The sequence below is a fragment of the Oratosquilla oratoria genome, chromosome 31, assembly GCF_046742065.1.
Source record: "Oratosquilla oratoria isolate Oo_2021 chromosome 31, ASM4674206v1, whole genome shotgun sequence".
Lineage (NCBI taxonomy): Eukaryota > Metazoa > Arthropoda > Malacostraca > Stomatopoda > Squillidae > Oratosquilla > Oratosquilla oratoria.
In genome coordinates, this window is record NC_134807.1 from 45588724 (window position 1) to 45605891 (window position 17168).

The 17168-nt window shown below is 39.0% G+C and overlaps 1 protein-coding gene across 1 annotated transcript in view; it reads right to left on the reverse strand.

Moving 5' to 3' along the window:
- Positions 1–3728: 3728 nt before the first annotated feature.
- LOC143041543 (protein UXT-like) overlaps positions 3729–17168 on the reverse strand; it is a 36752-nt gene continuing 23312 nt past the window's right edge. The window contains exons 4-5 of the mRNA XM_076213538.1: positions 7526–7726; positions 3729–5413 (exon numbers count right to left, since the gene is read on the reverse strand). Coding sequence (XP_076069653.1) covers positions 5068–5413; positions 7526–7726 — 547 coding nt within the window. The 3' untranslated portion in view covers positions 3729–5067. The remainder of the gene's footprint in view (positions 5414–7525; positions 7727–17168) is intronic.

Here is a 17168-nt window from a genome sequence, read left to right on the forward strand (position 1 = left end):
CAACTACACTTAACAAGCTAATCCCTCTGAAACTACTACATTCACACTTGTCCCCCTTTCCCTTGTAAATTGGAACTATACAAGCACTCCTCCAGTCCTCCGGCACTCTACCTTCTCTCCAGCAATCATTAAATAACCTCACCAACCAGTCCACCATCACTGTACCTCCTTTTTCAAGACATTCTGCATGGCATCCATCCAGACCAGGTGGTAGATAGAGCTTTAATGGACTATGTAGTGGTAAATAGGATTATGATAGGAAGAGTTAAGGATGTACATGTGATAAGGGGAGAGGGTGGGGGAATATCAGATCATTTTCTGGTGGAAGGTAAGTTGAGAGTGGAGGACAGATGGAGAAAGAGGAAAGGGACAAAAGGTAGGGAGGTGCTTAGAGTGAACTCTTTAAATGAAGAGGAAAAGGAGGAGTACAAGAAGAAGCTGAAGGAGGAGTGGGAGGGAGTGAAGGATAGAGTAGAGCTAGGTGTGGAGGAGGAATGGGGATGGTTCAAGGAGGGAGTCATAAAGTGTGCAAAGATGGTGTGTGGAACAAGAAAGACAGGAGGAAATAGAAGGAAGGGTAGTGAATGGTGGGATGAGGAAATGAAGAAGGTTGTAGAAGAGAAGAAGCGAGCTTACACAGATTGGTTACAAAATAGGATGAGGGAGTCATATGAGACGTACAAAGAAAAGAAAAGAGAAGTAAAGCAAAAGGTAAAGGAGGCAAAGAGGAGAGCAGATGTAAAATGGGGTAAGAGTATGACAGAAAATTTGGAAAGTAATAAAAAGATGTTTTGGAAAGAAATTAAGAGAGGAAGAGGAGGCGAATCAAGTAGAGAAGAAAAGGTAAAAGGTGCAGATAGAGAGATGATAATGGAGGAGAAGGCAGTAAGGGGAAGATGGGCAGAATATTTTAGGGAGTTGCTAAATGTGAAGGAGGATAGGGAGGGAAAGATAGCTGCAGTAGGAAATGCTAAGAAAATGAGAGTAATGAGTGAGGAAAATGGAGGAGAAATAAGGAAGGATGAAGTGAAGGCAGCACTTAAGAATGCTTATAGTCTGTAAAAATAACCACGTTTTTATTAGATGGAATAGAATTAAAAATAAATTTCAGGGCATTGTTGACTGCCAGCAGTTCAACAGTAAAAATAGAGCTAAAATAAGGCAACTTCCTCTTTAAAACTGTGCTGTCAGATACAACAGCACAACCAACACCATCTTGGGATTTTGATCCATCTGTATAAATAAAAATTGAATCAGCATGTACTGATAAATGTTCTAAAAATTCACTCCTTAGCTCTACAGCACTTTTATTTTTCTTGTTTTTAATAGGACAAATTACAGTGGGACATCGGTTCCAAGGAGGGAATTTGGGAGGTGTGATCTCAGCAATTGTAACAGGAACAAGTCCTACTTCCTTTGCCCCAACTTCACATCTCACTTCTAGAGGTTTCGGCAGAGTACTTTTTCTTGGAGCTCTGTCTATTGGCTGCTTTACATATTTGAAGTTTGGATTTTGTTTTGATGTTCAGACACGAGATATATATCTAGGGCTTCATTCCTCCCTGCAAATATAAAGGGGAGGAATTCCTGTGTCCACATACAAGCTATCCACTGGAGATGTTCTATAAGCTCCCAAACAAATCTGCAAAGCCATATATTGTGGACTATATCAAGCTTCTTTAATAAAGTTTTACATGCCGATCCATAAATTTGACATCCATAATCAATTTTGCTAAGGCACAATGCATGGTAAAGCCTTATTAGAGTTATACGATCTGCTCCCCAGTTGAAGCTAGACACTACCTTTAGTATATTAAGTCGCTGTTTAACAGTGCAAATAACCTTATTTATGTGATGAGTGAATGTCAACCTTTTGTCCAAAAACAGACCCAAGTATTCTACTTGATCTTCATATGGTAATATGACCCCCTCTAAGAATAATGTTGGTATTTCTTCCTTGCGTCTTAGTCTAGAGAACCTAATGGCTTTTGTTTTTTCAGCAGAGAATCTGAAGCCTCTGCAATTAGCCCATGCTGTTTCTAAGTTAATAACCTCTAGAATCTTTTGGCTTGTTTCTAATGCTGTTCATCTGGTGCACACAATAGAAAAGTCATCAGCATAAGCCAATCCATGAATTCCAGTAGGAACTTGTTCTAACAAGCTATTAATGGCTATGCTGAAGAGTGTAGGACTCAGAACACTTTCTTGTGGAATCCCTTCCTCTTGAAGATATGCAGAAGAGAAAGAAGAGCCCACTCTGACTTCCATGGCAGTGTGGGAGTGACTGGTTAGGCTCTCCCTCACATTCCACTCTGTTGGCCCAGTGTGAGCATGGAGTTGCCAGATAAATTCTGTCTATATAACCTCACCTCAGAAAATGCATTCTTATTTTAGTCATAAATATGCCACCACATACTTTTGACAAGTACTGTATACAACAAAATGCCTCTACCCCTTATAAGGGAGGTACCCAGCTAAGGCATCCATCCCACACCCATTTGTTTCCCTTTGTCTTAGCTTCTTGTGGATGAAGTTGCCTGTTGGTATATGTATATCACCCATTTGTTTCCCTCACCTCTTAGCTTCATTAATACATACATATAAACAAAATTAATACATGTACGCATAATTAAGATATAGAATATTCATGTGATACAAGAATATCAAGATTGATGATGGATAATTTCCTATGCCCAGGAATCTCCACACGATGGGGCACACTGAGATACAGTGAATTGTACATACATACATATACCAAGGCTTTTTCCCCCTTACAAGGGAGGTAGCCAAAAAGGAAAATGCACAAAATCACTCCCACCCATTCCATCCCTGAATACACTCCACACCCCTCCACCCTCCCTCTTATCTTAGCACCTCCTGGATGACGGGTCATCCCTGCACCCTGTCCACTGCCCTGGGTCAGAAGCAGTGTCGCAAGACACAGCACATCCACAGCAAGGCCGCTTCATTAAATCGGCGACCCCCCATGCATAAAAGGAGAAGACGGGGAGAAATCCCTTCTGGCTGCGTCAAATTTTGCTCACACACACTACCTCACCCCCCATCCATTCCACCTCATGCATCACATCATCCATATACAACCATTCTCCATTCACCCGTCTTCTGTCCTCTCCCGTCCTTCCTCAACAGACATTCCCCTCTTCCCCAAAGCCCCCTTCACCCCATCCTAGGATGTCCCCTCATGTTCACTCCCTCCACATCTGCCTTCCATACCTCTTTTACTAGTCTTTCTTCACTCATTCTTTCCATGTGTCCAAACCATCCTAATACTCTTTCATCAACCCTATCTCCCAATTCCCTTTCCACCCGTTCTCCTTCTCATTTCTCACTCTATCTAGCCTAGTAACCCCCATCATACTTCTCAGACACCTCATCTCAAACACATTCAAACTCCTTCTCTCTTATGTTCCATGTTTCTGCCCCATACAGTGCTGTTGGCACAATCACTCCTTCATACAGTCTCCTCTTAGCATCCATTACCAAATGTCTATTCCTCATTACACTCTTTAATCCACCAAGGCATTTACTCGCTTCTCTCAATCTACATTCTACCTCCACTTTCACTCCACCTTTTCCTGCCACATTTGCAGTGAATTATAGTTTCCCTTTTACAATTATGTCTTCAATAGAATATCTATAATATGCATAGAATGGGATAAGATATACTGTTTGACTGCAAGAAGAGAATGAAAAGAATACTTCCGAGACTCCCAAAATGAGTAACTTTTATTTAGATTTGCTTCCGTACATATAAAATTTGACATGTCAAATTTTCAGATTTTTTTATGCATTAATACAAATTTTCATAATTCTGAGAAGTATGGTAGGGGTTACAAGGTTAGACAGATAAAGAAATGAGGTGAGGAGGAGTGCAGGGGTGGAAAAGGAGATGGGAGAGAGGGTTGATGAGTGTTGGGATGGTTTGGACACATGGAGATAATGAGTGAAGAAGGATTAGTGAAAGAAGTGTGGAAGGTGGAGGTGGATGGAATGGACAGAAGGGGGTGACTGAGGATGAGATGGATGGATGGGGTGAAAGGGGTACTGAACAAGAGGGGGGATATCTGTTGAGGAAGGATGGGGGAAGACAGAAGATAGGGGCGAGTGGGGAATGGCTGTGTATAGATGACACTGTGATGTATGGGAGTGGGTGGGGGATGGAGGGGGTTACAGAATGGTCATGTGTGAACAATATTTTGATGCAGCCCAAAGGGATTTCTCTTCATCTTCAAGGTTTCTGCATGAAAAGACATGGGGGTGGGGGGGTTGCTGATTAAATGAAGTGGCCTTGCTATGTATGTGCTGTCTCTTGCTGCATTGCTTCTGAGCCAGGGTGATGTACGAGGTGCAGGGATGACCCCTCATCCAAGATGTGAGGGAGGGAGGGGTGATGAATGGGAGCGAAATGGGTGGGGATGGAATCATGCCTTTTGACTTTGGCTACCTCCATTGTAAGGGGGAAGCCCTTGACATATGTACATATATATATATATATATATAAAATAATTTCCAGTGTATATATGATGTATCATCCATAATTTCTCCAGGGTCCAGTTGATAATGAAATTTTATTGATATGGTTAATTCTTCTTCAGCAACTAGCCTTGCCATAAATTAAGCCTCATACAAGTTTGATTATCTAGTGAAACATTTGTTATCTGGTAGTGGTCACTGGATACCTTGGGGCCATTTCTTTCAAGAGAAACATGTGGTAATAAACTAGGTAATGGCTGTCACTGTGACAACTGGAAGCACCTACTGCTCTCCTGAAGGCAGAGATTCTCAACTCTTGAAGACAAATCTTCCAATTTTCAGAAAAGCCACTGGTGGCACTTGATTTCTTGACTAGGCCTGGGTTCTTGACTAAAAGATCAATTGGTTCAGCTGGTGGCTGTCACCACCTTTTCAGATGTTACTGCGCTCTTCCTATAATAGGCAACCCAAGGCTATGCATTTAGTAATCAACCAAAGCTTTTATTTGTAAATTTTATGTGTACTATGTAATTATGTATTAAATAATTCACAATGATTCATATGAAATATGGATTATAGTGTGATCAAAAGTCTGACATAAAGAGGAAGTATATCAATGGATAAAACTTCATATTTTGCAGAATTGAGCCCATCTACATCACTTCTAGCAAGACTAGACTGTAGGTGTTGCATTCGCTGAGGATCTGGTGTTGTTTTAGAATGAGGCAGCATCACATACACAGCAACTGCTGGATCAAAGCGCACAATTTCTAGTTGCTTGCCAGCCAGACGCTTGCAGAAATCATCATCTTCACCTCCCCATCCACTGAACTGGTTTGAAAAACCATTCACTACATTAAAATGCCTGGCAAGGATTGCAATTGTTCCTCCACACAGCTCCCGATAAGGTAAACGAAACCTGTGTGGGAGAGGAAATTCACATGTTACACTCTAGCTATCCATACATTTATAAATATATGTATATATATATATATATATATATATATATATATATATATATATATATATATATATATATATATATATATATATATATATATATATATACAGGTAAACGTCGACTTACGATGGCCGCGACTTACGATTGTTCGACTTTACGATGACGACGACGATATGATAATTTAACCCCTTCCATACGGTGCCGCACACGTAGGCGTCATGAGGAGCAAGTGGATTCGCGACGCTGCCATATCGGCGTCTTGATTATATTTATTGTAGTCGCCCCTGTGTTTTTACATTCTCTAAAATGTGCCCTGAATCCCATTCTCTGTGGTTTTCAAAATTCGCGGGTGAAAGAGAGAACGATCGATATAAGCGGTGACTATATTTTATGATGCGAGTATTATTACGTCACGTCGTACGGCTGGCATTGGCTGCTGCCCGCGAGATTTAAGTTCCGTACTGAAAATACATATTATAGTGTTTGAATATGGTAAAAAGGATAAAAATAATTAAATAAACTACTGTACATGTTTAATAGGCTATATTCAGTATCTCTGGTGGTTAATATACAGGTAAGCTAGGTACAGTGACCACGGAACAGAGTGATACACAAATTGGGGATCGACTTACGATGAAATCGTCTTACGATGGCTCTATCGAAACCTAATGCCATCGTAAGTCGACGTTTACCTGTATATATATATATATATATATATATTTATATATATGTATATATGTGTGTATATTTCTAAACAGAAATGTAGTAGCACATTTGTAAATTACACACAGGAACCCACAGTCGGAGAAAGAATAAACTTCGAATAAAGAAAAATCCTATATTTCGGCTATCAACTGTAGCCCTCTTCAGGAAAGTACATAAGATAGAGAACAGAGGGGACTTATAAACTACAGTAAGAAGAGATGTGGACAGTTGACCTCACTCAGGTGTGGGGCAAACTGGGGTGGCGGAGGAGGGAGGAGGTGAGGAGAGGGGAGGATGTAGTGTCCGCATCAACTTGGCTACTGCTGCGCGTGAGATAATGTCAGGTGTCCACTGCCCTTTAGAAATATTAATATTAGGGCATTCCTCAATTAATGCTGATTCGACTATTTTCCTCCTGAAACCGCAGTGGGACTTGAACACTAATCTGGCCTTACCCCAGTCGAAAGAATGATTCTTATTTTTGACATGAAGAAATACAGCCGAATTTTCTTGCCCATACCTAATTGACCTTTTATGTTCTGCCAATCTAGTGTTCAGGTCTCTCCCGGTTTGACCCAAGTAAACCAAATCACGATCTTTGCAGGGCAAACAATAAACACCAGGTGAACGTTCAACAAAAACCGAAGGAAGTTGAGTCACCTGGTGTTTATTGTTTGCCCCTCAAAGATTGTGATTTGGTTTACTTGGGTCAAACCGGGAGAGACCTGAATACTAGATTGGCAGAACATAAAAGGTCAATTAGGTATGGGCAAGAAAATTTGGCTGTATTTCTTCATGTCAAAAATAAGAATCATTCTTTCGACTGGGGTAAGGCCAGATTAGTGTTCAAGTCCCACTGCGGTTTCAGGAGGAAAATAGTCGAATCAGCATTAATTGAGGAATGCCCTAATATTAATATTTCTAAAGGGCAGTGGACACCTGACATTATCTCACGCGCAGCAGTAGCCAAGTTGATGCGGACACTACATCCTCCCCTCTCCTCACCTCCTCCCTCCTCCGCCACCCCAGTTTGCCCCGCACCTGAGTGAGGTCAACTGTCCACATCTCTTCTTACTGTAGTTTATAAGTCCCCTCTGTTCTCTATCTTATGTACTTTCCTGAAGAGGGCTACAGTTGATAGCCGAAATATAGGATTTTTCTTTATTCGAAGTTTATTCTTTCTCCGACTGTGGGTTCCTGTGTGTAATATATGTATATATTTATACACACACATCAAAGGCTTTTTCCCCCATATAAGGGAGGTAGCCAGCCAAGGATTGCACACACTCCAACCCAACTCAATCCCCTCCATCATAGTCTAATTCTAATATTATGGACTAATTACTATTACTGATACCAACCAACCTGAATGTATCAATAGCAGAATACATATGTCTGGGCATGTGTGTGCAGGCATACATGTTGTACTCATTCACAGGTAGGAGATCAACATCGTGAAAGATGACACAATCTATTTTGGTCATCTTTTGGGCTTCAAGAAAGCCCACATTCAACAGCTTTCCCCGATTAAAAGGTTTCTTGTCTGCCTGCTCAACCACAATGATTCTGTGTAAAAACATTTACATACAGTATATGAAAAAAGGTATATACAGATTAATGTAGGCAAAAAATAAATCAGTTATAGTCATCATTCAAGGATAAGCACATCACAATTTTCAAACCAAAAATTTCCTGATTGTCTTTTAGATTATATCTAAATAAATATATTACATTTATTTTTCTGTCATCCTTGAGTTTTCTTACTTTTTTTTATCAGCATTTTTATTTCACCAAAATGAATTGTCTGCTACAAAAGTTGGGAAGTGGTCACCATCTTGATTACTTATATTGATGGGTGTAAACACAAAACTACAATTGTTTATACGTCCAAGTACAAACACCTCCCCATCTGGTGTATTGTGAGGTACAAATCTGCTCAGTAGCATGCATATTTTTGGGTCTATATTGAGCGCCCCCTATGGAGCAGAACCACACATTTTGTCTGTGTTACAGGAAATATCCACTCATACAGAAATGATGCTACTTTATTATCATTCCACAACTGTCCCCTTGTTATGCTGCCCCCAACTCTTAATACTGTCCTGTACCACTTCTCTGAATATACATTTTCATTTCTGCCAAACCCAGTAGTAAGGGAGAAAGAATACTGCCACCGAGTGTTCCCACTCAAGTCATAAAAGGCAACTACAACAGGATGGAAGATAGGACTAGGCATCCTACTCTCTATCCCTAAAGGGTACATTCTTAAAAAAATTCAAGGCATAAGAGGGTCTGGGAGTTTTCCAACCAGATCCCTAAGGTTTGGGTCTTTTATGGTGTGTGGGTGTGGTTCAGATGAAAGATAAAGGGATGAGATAGGCAATATGTTTGTGAGAAAAAAGATGGATGTATTGGCATTGAGTGAAACTAAGTTGAAAGGAAGGGGTGAGTTTGAGTTTGGAACTGTAATTGGGGAGGGTGTTGGGAGTGAAAAGAGGATAAGGGAGTGAAAAGAGGATAAGGGAGCGAAAAGAGGATAAGGGAGAGAAGGGGTAGCTATATTAGTAAGTGAAGAGATAGTTAAGAATGTAGAGTGGAAGGAGGTTTCTTCAAGGTTAATGTGGATGAAGGTGAAACTGGAGAGATGTGGGTTCTTTGTAAGTGCATATAGGCCTTGTAGTGAGAAGAGTGTACAGGAAAGGGAGGCTTTTTGGATAGATTTAACCCCTTACCCGGCAAGGACAAGTAAACTCATTTTTACCCAATTTTTCTTTTTCAGAGTGCGATGAGTAAACCGCCCAAACATAATGTCTCTAAAACATGCACATATGAGTATAATCATTGAATTAGGGCCCTTCTCAGCCATCAATGAGTATACTCAGTGAATTGTGTGTCTGGTAGCAGTGTCTTTTCCATCTCGTGATGCATTTGTTAGTGATAAGGTATCAATCAAATGAAGCAGACTCGTTACTTTTGGGCACATATACTCACTTTTTTTTTTTTTTTTTTTTTTTTTTTTTTTTAATTATGCCCAGATGTTGAGCTCAGAAGATGAGAATGAATATGAAGCTTCAATTAGAAGCTTGGATACATCAGATGAGAGTGCAAGTTCATCTGATGATGGCTATTCTCTCTCAAGTGAGGAGGATTTACGACATTGGTGTCAACATGATGTGTCTGAACAAAACTTGCTTCCTCCACCACCATGCCTCCCATTCACTGGAAATCCCAGATTATTCATTGTAATAATAATAATAATAAAAAAAGTCAAATAAGTGTGTAATTTCCCTTTACTTTTGATTCTTAAGTTGGGAAAAAGACAATAAATAAAAATGGGAAGACAAGTTAACTTGTGTTTGCCAGAAATGGTATCTTCAAAATAAAATTTCAAGTGAAATAGTGGTAATAGATAAAAATAAAAGTGATTTTCCATAATCAGCATGATAGTTACTATAAAAAAAAAGGTCTTAAAATGAAACATATCCTCCAAAATAAGTTGCCGGGTAAGGGGTTAAATGAGTGAATGGAGGGTTTAGGGAGAAATATCAATGTAGTGATATTGGAAGATCTCAATGCTAGAGTAGAAGATGAACCAGTAGACAGAATGGTTGGGAAGTGTGGAGTGCCAGGAAAAAATCTTGGTGGAGAGTTGATGGTGGCAATGTGTCTAGAGTTGATGATAGTTAACACAGTGTTTAGGAAGATAGTTAAGCATAAGTACACATGGGAGAGGGTGGTGAATGGAAGGGTGGTAGATAGGGCTTTAATGGACTATACAGTGGTGACTAGAAGGGTAGGAAGAGTTTTTGATGTCCATGTTCTTAGGGGAGTGGGGAAATATCAGATAATTTTTTGGAAGGTAAGCTGAGAGTGGAGGATGGATGGAGAATGAGAAAAAAGACAGAAGGTAGGGAGGTGCTTTGAATAAACTGCTTAAATGAGAGGGAAAAGTAGAAGGAGTACAAAAAGAAGCTGAGGGCAGAGTGGGAGTAAGTGAAGGACAGAGTAGCAGTAGGAATGGAGGAAGAATAGGGATGGTTCAAGGATGGAGTCAAAAGGTGTGCAAAGATGGTGTGTGGAACAAGGAGGATGGGAGAAAATAGAAGGAAGGTAAGGGAGTGGCGGGATGATGAAGCAACGAGGGTTGTAGAAAAAATTAGCATTCACAGACTGGTTGCTAAATAGGATGAGAGAATCATATAAGAGATACAAAGAAGAAAGAGAAGTAAAACATAAGATAAAGGAGGCAAAAAGAAGAGATGTAAAATGGGGAAGAGTATGACAGAAAATGTTGAAAGTAATAAAAAGATATTTTGGAAGGAAATTAATAGAGGAAGGGGAGGTAATTAAGTAGAGAAGAAAAGGTAAAAGGTGCAGATGGAAAGATGATAATGGAGGAGGTGGAGGAAGATGGGCAGATTATTCTTGGGGGCTGCTACAGTACTACTCTCGTAAAAATTCTTGACAGCTCCTAAAAGCTTTCCTCCTATCCCATATATCTGCAATACCTCCCACAGTACCTTCCTGTCTACCCTATCATAAGCCTTTTCCAAATCTATAAAAGCCCCCAAAACATCCTTACCTTTTCCTATAACTTTCTCACATATCTGTCTTACCACAAAAATCTGATCTATGCAATCCCTACCTGTCCTACACCCACACTGTTCCTCACCAAGGCATAAAAGGTACAGTGATGGAGGACTGGCTGGTGAAATTGTTTAATGTTTATCTAAAAGAGGGTAGAATGCTGGAGGAGTGCCTATATAGATCTGCTTTACAAGGGAAAAGGGGACAAATCTGAGTGTACCAGTTTCTGAGGGATCTGTTTGTTTTGTGTAGCTGGGAGGGTTTTAACTAAGATGATTAGCAGAGGAACAGAGGGAGTAATTGGTGAGGAACAGAGTGGGTTTAGGGAAGGTAGGGGTTGTGTGAATAAGATTTTTGTGGTAAACCAGATATGTGAGAAAGCTTTAGGAAAGGGTAAGGATGTTTTTTGGGCCTTTATGGATTTGGAAAAGGCTTAAAACAGGGTAGATAGGAAGGCACTGTGGAAGGTTTTGCATATTTATGGGATAGGAGGAACAGTGTTAAGAGCAGTCAAGAGTTTTTATGAGAGTAGTAGAGCCTATGTCAGAATTAGAAAGAGAGCAAGTGGTTTGAGGTAAAGGTGGGTCTTTGCAAGGGATGTGTCGTCACCATGTGTGATATATCCTGTATTTACCTAGTTGTAATATACGGGAGGGGAGCTATGCTCGTGGTGACCCGTCTTTGTATCTCTCCGCATCAAGTTTTATCTTAAAATCTTGTATAGTGTTTGCACATACTGTTTTGTTGTCTAATTTGTTCCATGTATTAATCGCTCTGTGTGGGAAACTGTTCCTTTTCAAGTTTTTTCTATAACTATCTTTTTTCAGTTTTTTCCATGTCCTCTCGTTTTACCATTGTCCCACACTAACAGGTTGTTCCTGTCTAAAACTTCCATTCCTTTCATTATTCTGTAGATAGTCAGCAAATCTCCTCTTTCTCTTCTTTGTTCCAGAGTTGGTAGGTTCAGTTTGGATAGTCTTTGCTCATATGTTAGTTCGGCGAGAGTCGGTGCTAGTTTGGTTGTCGCTCTTTGTAATCTTTCTAGTTTCTTAATATTCTTTTTGGTACTGGGTATCCAAAGTGATGCTGCGTACTCAAGTTTTGGTCTTATTAGTGTAGTTAATATTTTCTTTATCATTTCTTCATCCATATAAGTAAATGCCACTTTGATTGACCTCAATAAATTGTAGGTTTCTCCGAATATTCTATTTATATGCTTATCAGGTTTCATGTCCTTTCCAATCATCACTCCAAGATCTTTTTCAGAGTCTGCTTTTTTTTTTTTCTTCTCCAATTCTGTAATCTTTTGATATTCTGTTTTTACTTTTTCCAAATTCCATTATACTGCATTTCTTCATATTAAATTTCACTTCCTACTTTTGAGTCCAATTCCATATCGTGTCCAGATCTTGTTGCAATGAGTTGCAGTCCTCTTCCGTTTTTACCTTCTTAACCTCTTCAGTACGGGCCTTAAATCTCACGGGCAGCTGCCAATGCCAGCCGTACGACGTGTCGTAATAATACTAGCATCATAAAATATAGTCACCACTTATATCGATTGTTCTCTCTTTCACCCGTGAATTTTGAAAACCATAGAGAATGTGATTAAGGGCAGTTTATAGAGAATGTCAAAACGCAGGGGCGACTACAATAAATATAATCAAGACGCCAATATGGCAACCTTCGTATATCCACTTGCTCCTCATGACGCCTACGTATGCGGCACCGTATGGAAGGGGTTACCGTATTTTCCGGCTTAAAATGCGCATCGGGTTATAATGCACACCCATGCACTTCGTTATCTCAGTACACAGATAGCGCGCACCGACGTATAACGCGCATGCCAGGAAAAGTCACTGGAGGCTAAAGCTCGTGAACTGCATGTATGCGACTCCTACTTGCGTTGGTCCATTGTTTTGTGGGAAATGTGAGCCATGAAAAGTTTATTGAATACAAAATGTACATGAAAAATTTCGGATTTTTACAGAAAAATTGTAATTTACTATCCTGAGGGAATAATTCATCTTACAAGTTTTTATCACCGTGTACAAGTTTTTATCGCCATGCAGCAACAAACTATGTTTCGGTTCATAAGTGTCTTTACTGAAGCGACGTTTAGTTTAACAAACTCTTGCAAGAGGGTGTTTAGTGTAGGCTATATTGGCAATAGAACTGTCAATCTCGGCCCTGATCTAGCATATTCCGGGTGAGCTAAAACGGCCAACGTTCATGATGTTGGTACCAGTACTGTTTTACGGATCCCAAATATTTGCATAGACTACGATAATTAATATTAGTAAAAATAAACCAATGAAATAACGGCGATTAATTACTTAGTATCATGTGAACGAGGTTACATGGAGAAGTATTTTTCATTGGCTAGAGCCACCGCTGGGTAATCTGTTGATTTGTCACTAAATTAAGTGTCAGTTTAGGCATCAATCAGGACACAACTAAGAAAAAGTCGGAACTACATGTACCGGTATACGACTCGTGTTGTGCGTTGGTCCCTTATTACTTTGTAGCTTAAATAGTTTGTAGGAAATATGATCTAAAAAAAGTTTATTGAAAGTAAAATATACAGAAACATTTCGGGATTTTTACAGAAAATGTTCATTTTATATCTTGAGGAAATAATTCGTCTTTACCATTTTTTATTTAATACTGAAACAAACTACAGACTGTTTCGTTTTAGCTTTGAACCTGCAATGACAGTGGTGAAGTAGGACAGTCTCTCATCGAGGTGACGTTTAGTTAATATAACTCCCGAAAGAGGGTGTTGTAGTCAGGTGTTTGACACAAGTTTATGAACGGCCGCAACGGAATTTGTACCATACCTAAAGTGAAGCAACAAAGCCAACATAAAAATTCAAACTAGGATGCTGTGAACATGGGCAAATATCATGAATATTTATCATGTTTCATGGTGTTTAGGCCTATTTAAACATGAAAAATAAGATTCGATAGATACCTACCTATACCAAATATTTATATAGCCCATGCTGGCGTATTCTTTCATGTCACCATGGCTGCTGTTCTTGTCCTCACGGAACGTCACGGAGAAGTGTGCCATCCCGACTTTGTGACGGCCAACATCGTCACGTTGTTGTGAAAAAAATTACACACATAGCTGCAGAATTTTTATCGTAGGCCATAGATAATGCGCACCCCCCATTTTTAGGCCCTTCCAACGGAAAAAAGTCGCGCACTATACGCCGGAAAATACGGTAAGTAATTTTGCATCATCTGCAAAAAATTCAAATAGCACTCCACGCCTTCATTCATGTCATTAATGTATACGGCGAACATGATCGGGGCCAGTACTGATCCTTGCGGGACACTGCTTTTTACTTCTTCCCAGTTGGAGAATTTTTCTCTGATTACAACTCTCATTTTCCTTCCAATCAGGAAGTCTTTCATCCATTCCAATAATTTTCCTCTGATGCCACCCTTTGATTCTATCTTATTTACTAATTTCCTATGAGGTACCTTATCGAATGCCTTTTGCAGGTCCAGAAAAGCACAGTCCGCCCATCCATCTCTTTCTTGTATTATGTCTACTAATCTTGAGTAAAAGCAGATCAGATTTATTGTACATGATCTCCCTTGTCTTAATCCAAATTGATTTGGGTTCAGTATAGATTTTTCTTCCCATCTGTTTTTGACAACTCTTTCACAAATTTTTGCTATTGTGCTTGTTAGTGAGACTGGTCTGTAGTTAGATGGATCTTGTTTATCACCTCCCTTATAAATTAGTACGTTTGCCTTTTTCCAGTCCAATGGTACTTTTCCTTCTTTAAATGAGGATTTAATTATATTATATATTTTGTCAGTTAATTCTTCCATACATTCCTTCAGTATCCAGTTTGCAATTCCGTCTGGGCCATGTGATTTTCTGACTTCAAGGGTTTTAATTTGATCACTGATTTCTTTTTGTGTCACGTTTATTTCTTTCATTGCTGGGGATAGTTCTCTCTCCCTATCTATACTGTTAGGCGAGTTTTCTATTGTGAATACTGATCTGAAGTGGTTGTTCATAATTTCAGCCATTCCCAGTTCTTCTGTATATTCCTTTTTATCTTGGCGCAGTTTTTCTATTTCTTGTTTGTTTTTCAGTTTTCAATTTACATATTTGTAAAATAGGTTGGGTTCTTCCTTACATTTGTCTATTATCTTTTTTTCATAATTCCTCTTTTCATCTCTGCGTATTTTTACATATTCATTTCTTAGTTTGATGTACGTTTGCCATTTGCTTTGTTTCTTATCTCTTTTCCACTTTTTCCAATCTTTCTCTCTTTTTTCATTAGCTTCACTACATCTTTTGTTGTACCAGCTCTTTATGTATGCCTTTTCCATTTTTTTTTTGTGGTACATATTTGTTCACTCCTTCATTATAAATTTCTTTTAATATGTTCCATTTTACTTCTATCCCTGTATCTTCATTTTGGAATTTTTCCCAGTTTGCATTGCGACAATGTTTTAAGTTTCTCAAAGTTTGTTTTGTTATACATAGGTCTTCCTATTCTATGTTTATCATTTTTGCTTTGGTCCATTTGTTCTTTCAATTACATTTCTATTAGTACATGGTCACTTTTTCCTATCGGAGTTTTATGATAAAGTTTTTCAATAATCTCAGGTTCTGTCGTAAGTATTAAGTCCAATTTTGAGGGTTCTTCATTTCTTCTGTATCTAGTATTTTCTTTAATCCACTGAGTCATTGTGTATTCAATGGTCAAGTCAAGGAGTACATTGCCCCAGTGTTTCTCTCCCCTCTTCACTGTCTTTTCTTCCCAGCATATTTCTTTTGAATTAAAGTCACCCATAATTACTGAATTTCCTCCATCTTTCAGTGTTTCAATTAATTCATCTTTTGTATCTTCTAGTAACTCGGAATGATCCCTTTCTGTCCAGGCTTGTGTTTTAGGAGGTACATATACCACAGCAAATTTTCTTTTCTTCATTTGTTTACCTTCAACTTGTACTATAATTGATTCTATATTGTTTTTTCCTTCAGTTATTTTTGTTACAATCAAATCTTTCTTGGTCAATATTAGATCTCCTCCGCCCTGTTTGTTTTTTCTATTCTTTGTCCAACAGTTGTATACACCTTGTCCCACAGTGTGGGGTGTTAGGGTGTACTTTAATTTGGTTTCTACAATTCCCATTATGTCTGGTTCTTCTAAGACTAGATAATCGTTTAATTCGTTTATTCCTGAGATTATTCCATCTATATTTGTATAAGCTATTTTTAGTTTCTTTTCTCCTCCTCCCCTTCTGTCTTTGTTTCCATTTTCCCTATATATCTTTTTCTCAGCCTCATGTCTATCACTCTCCAAAAAAACTCCTCCTTTTCTTCTGTCCATTCTATGGGTTTCCTCGATTTCTCGGTCCCAGCCTAACTCATCCGTTTGTAACTCTTTTAGTATTTCTTTGGCAATCTCTTTTCCTTCCTTTTCCCTCTGATATCTTGGTACACTGTGCTTTTCTTTAATGCCATAGATTACTATACACCTTTTTCTATCCACTGTGTCCCTAACTAGGCTACTTTTCTCTTTAACCCCTTCCATACGGGGCCGCACACGTAGGCGTCATGGGGAGCGAGTGTATTCGCGAGGCTGCCATATCGGCGTCTTGATTATATTTATTGTAGTCGCCCCTCCATAATGACATTCTTTCTAATTCTTTTGTAATCGCATTTTCTATGGTTATCAAAATTCACGGGTGAAGAGAGAACGATCGATATAAGCGGTGACTATATTTTATGATGCGAGTATTATTACGACACGTCGTACGGCTGGCAGTGGCTGCTGCCACCGAGATCTAAGTCCATGACGCCTACGTGTGCGGCACCGTATGGAAGGGGTTAATAATCTGAATTACAGTTTCTTTGGTATTATCTTTTACTTGTTCCATTATTTTCTTTAGGGATATTTCTTGACTTTCCTGTTCAACTTTCCACTGTTTTTTGATTTCCTGTAGGTCATTCTCCTTGATTTCTTCTTCCACCTTTTCAGTCACTTTCTCCATTTGACTTTTAATTTCTCATTTCAGAGCCTCGTTCCTACTATTATCCTCTTTTCAGCCTCTCATTATCACCCTTAAGCTGTTTTAATTACCTTTTCAACTCTTCTATCTCCCTATTGTTCTCTTCATTAGCTTTTCTTAGGTTTGATACTTCCTGGTACATTCTCTAGGTGTTGATGCGAAGCATGATTTTTTCTTACTACCCCTAATAGTGTTTCGATTCTTGCTTCTTCCAGGCTTCTTTTAGTTGAGTCTTTAGCTTTAGGGGTTTCCATTTTGGAAAAAAAAAAAAAAAGTTAAGTGGAGATACAATTACGACCTACATCATTTCACCACGAATACACAGCCCCTGCCACACCGTATATAAACAAGGCCAACGCTGTTCATTTCCAATTTC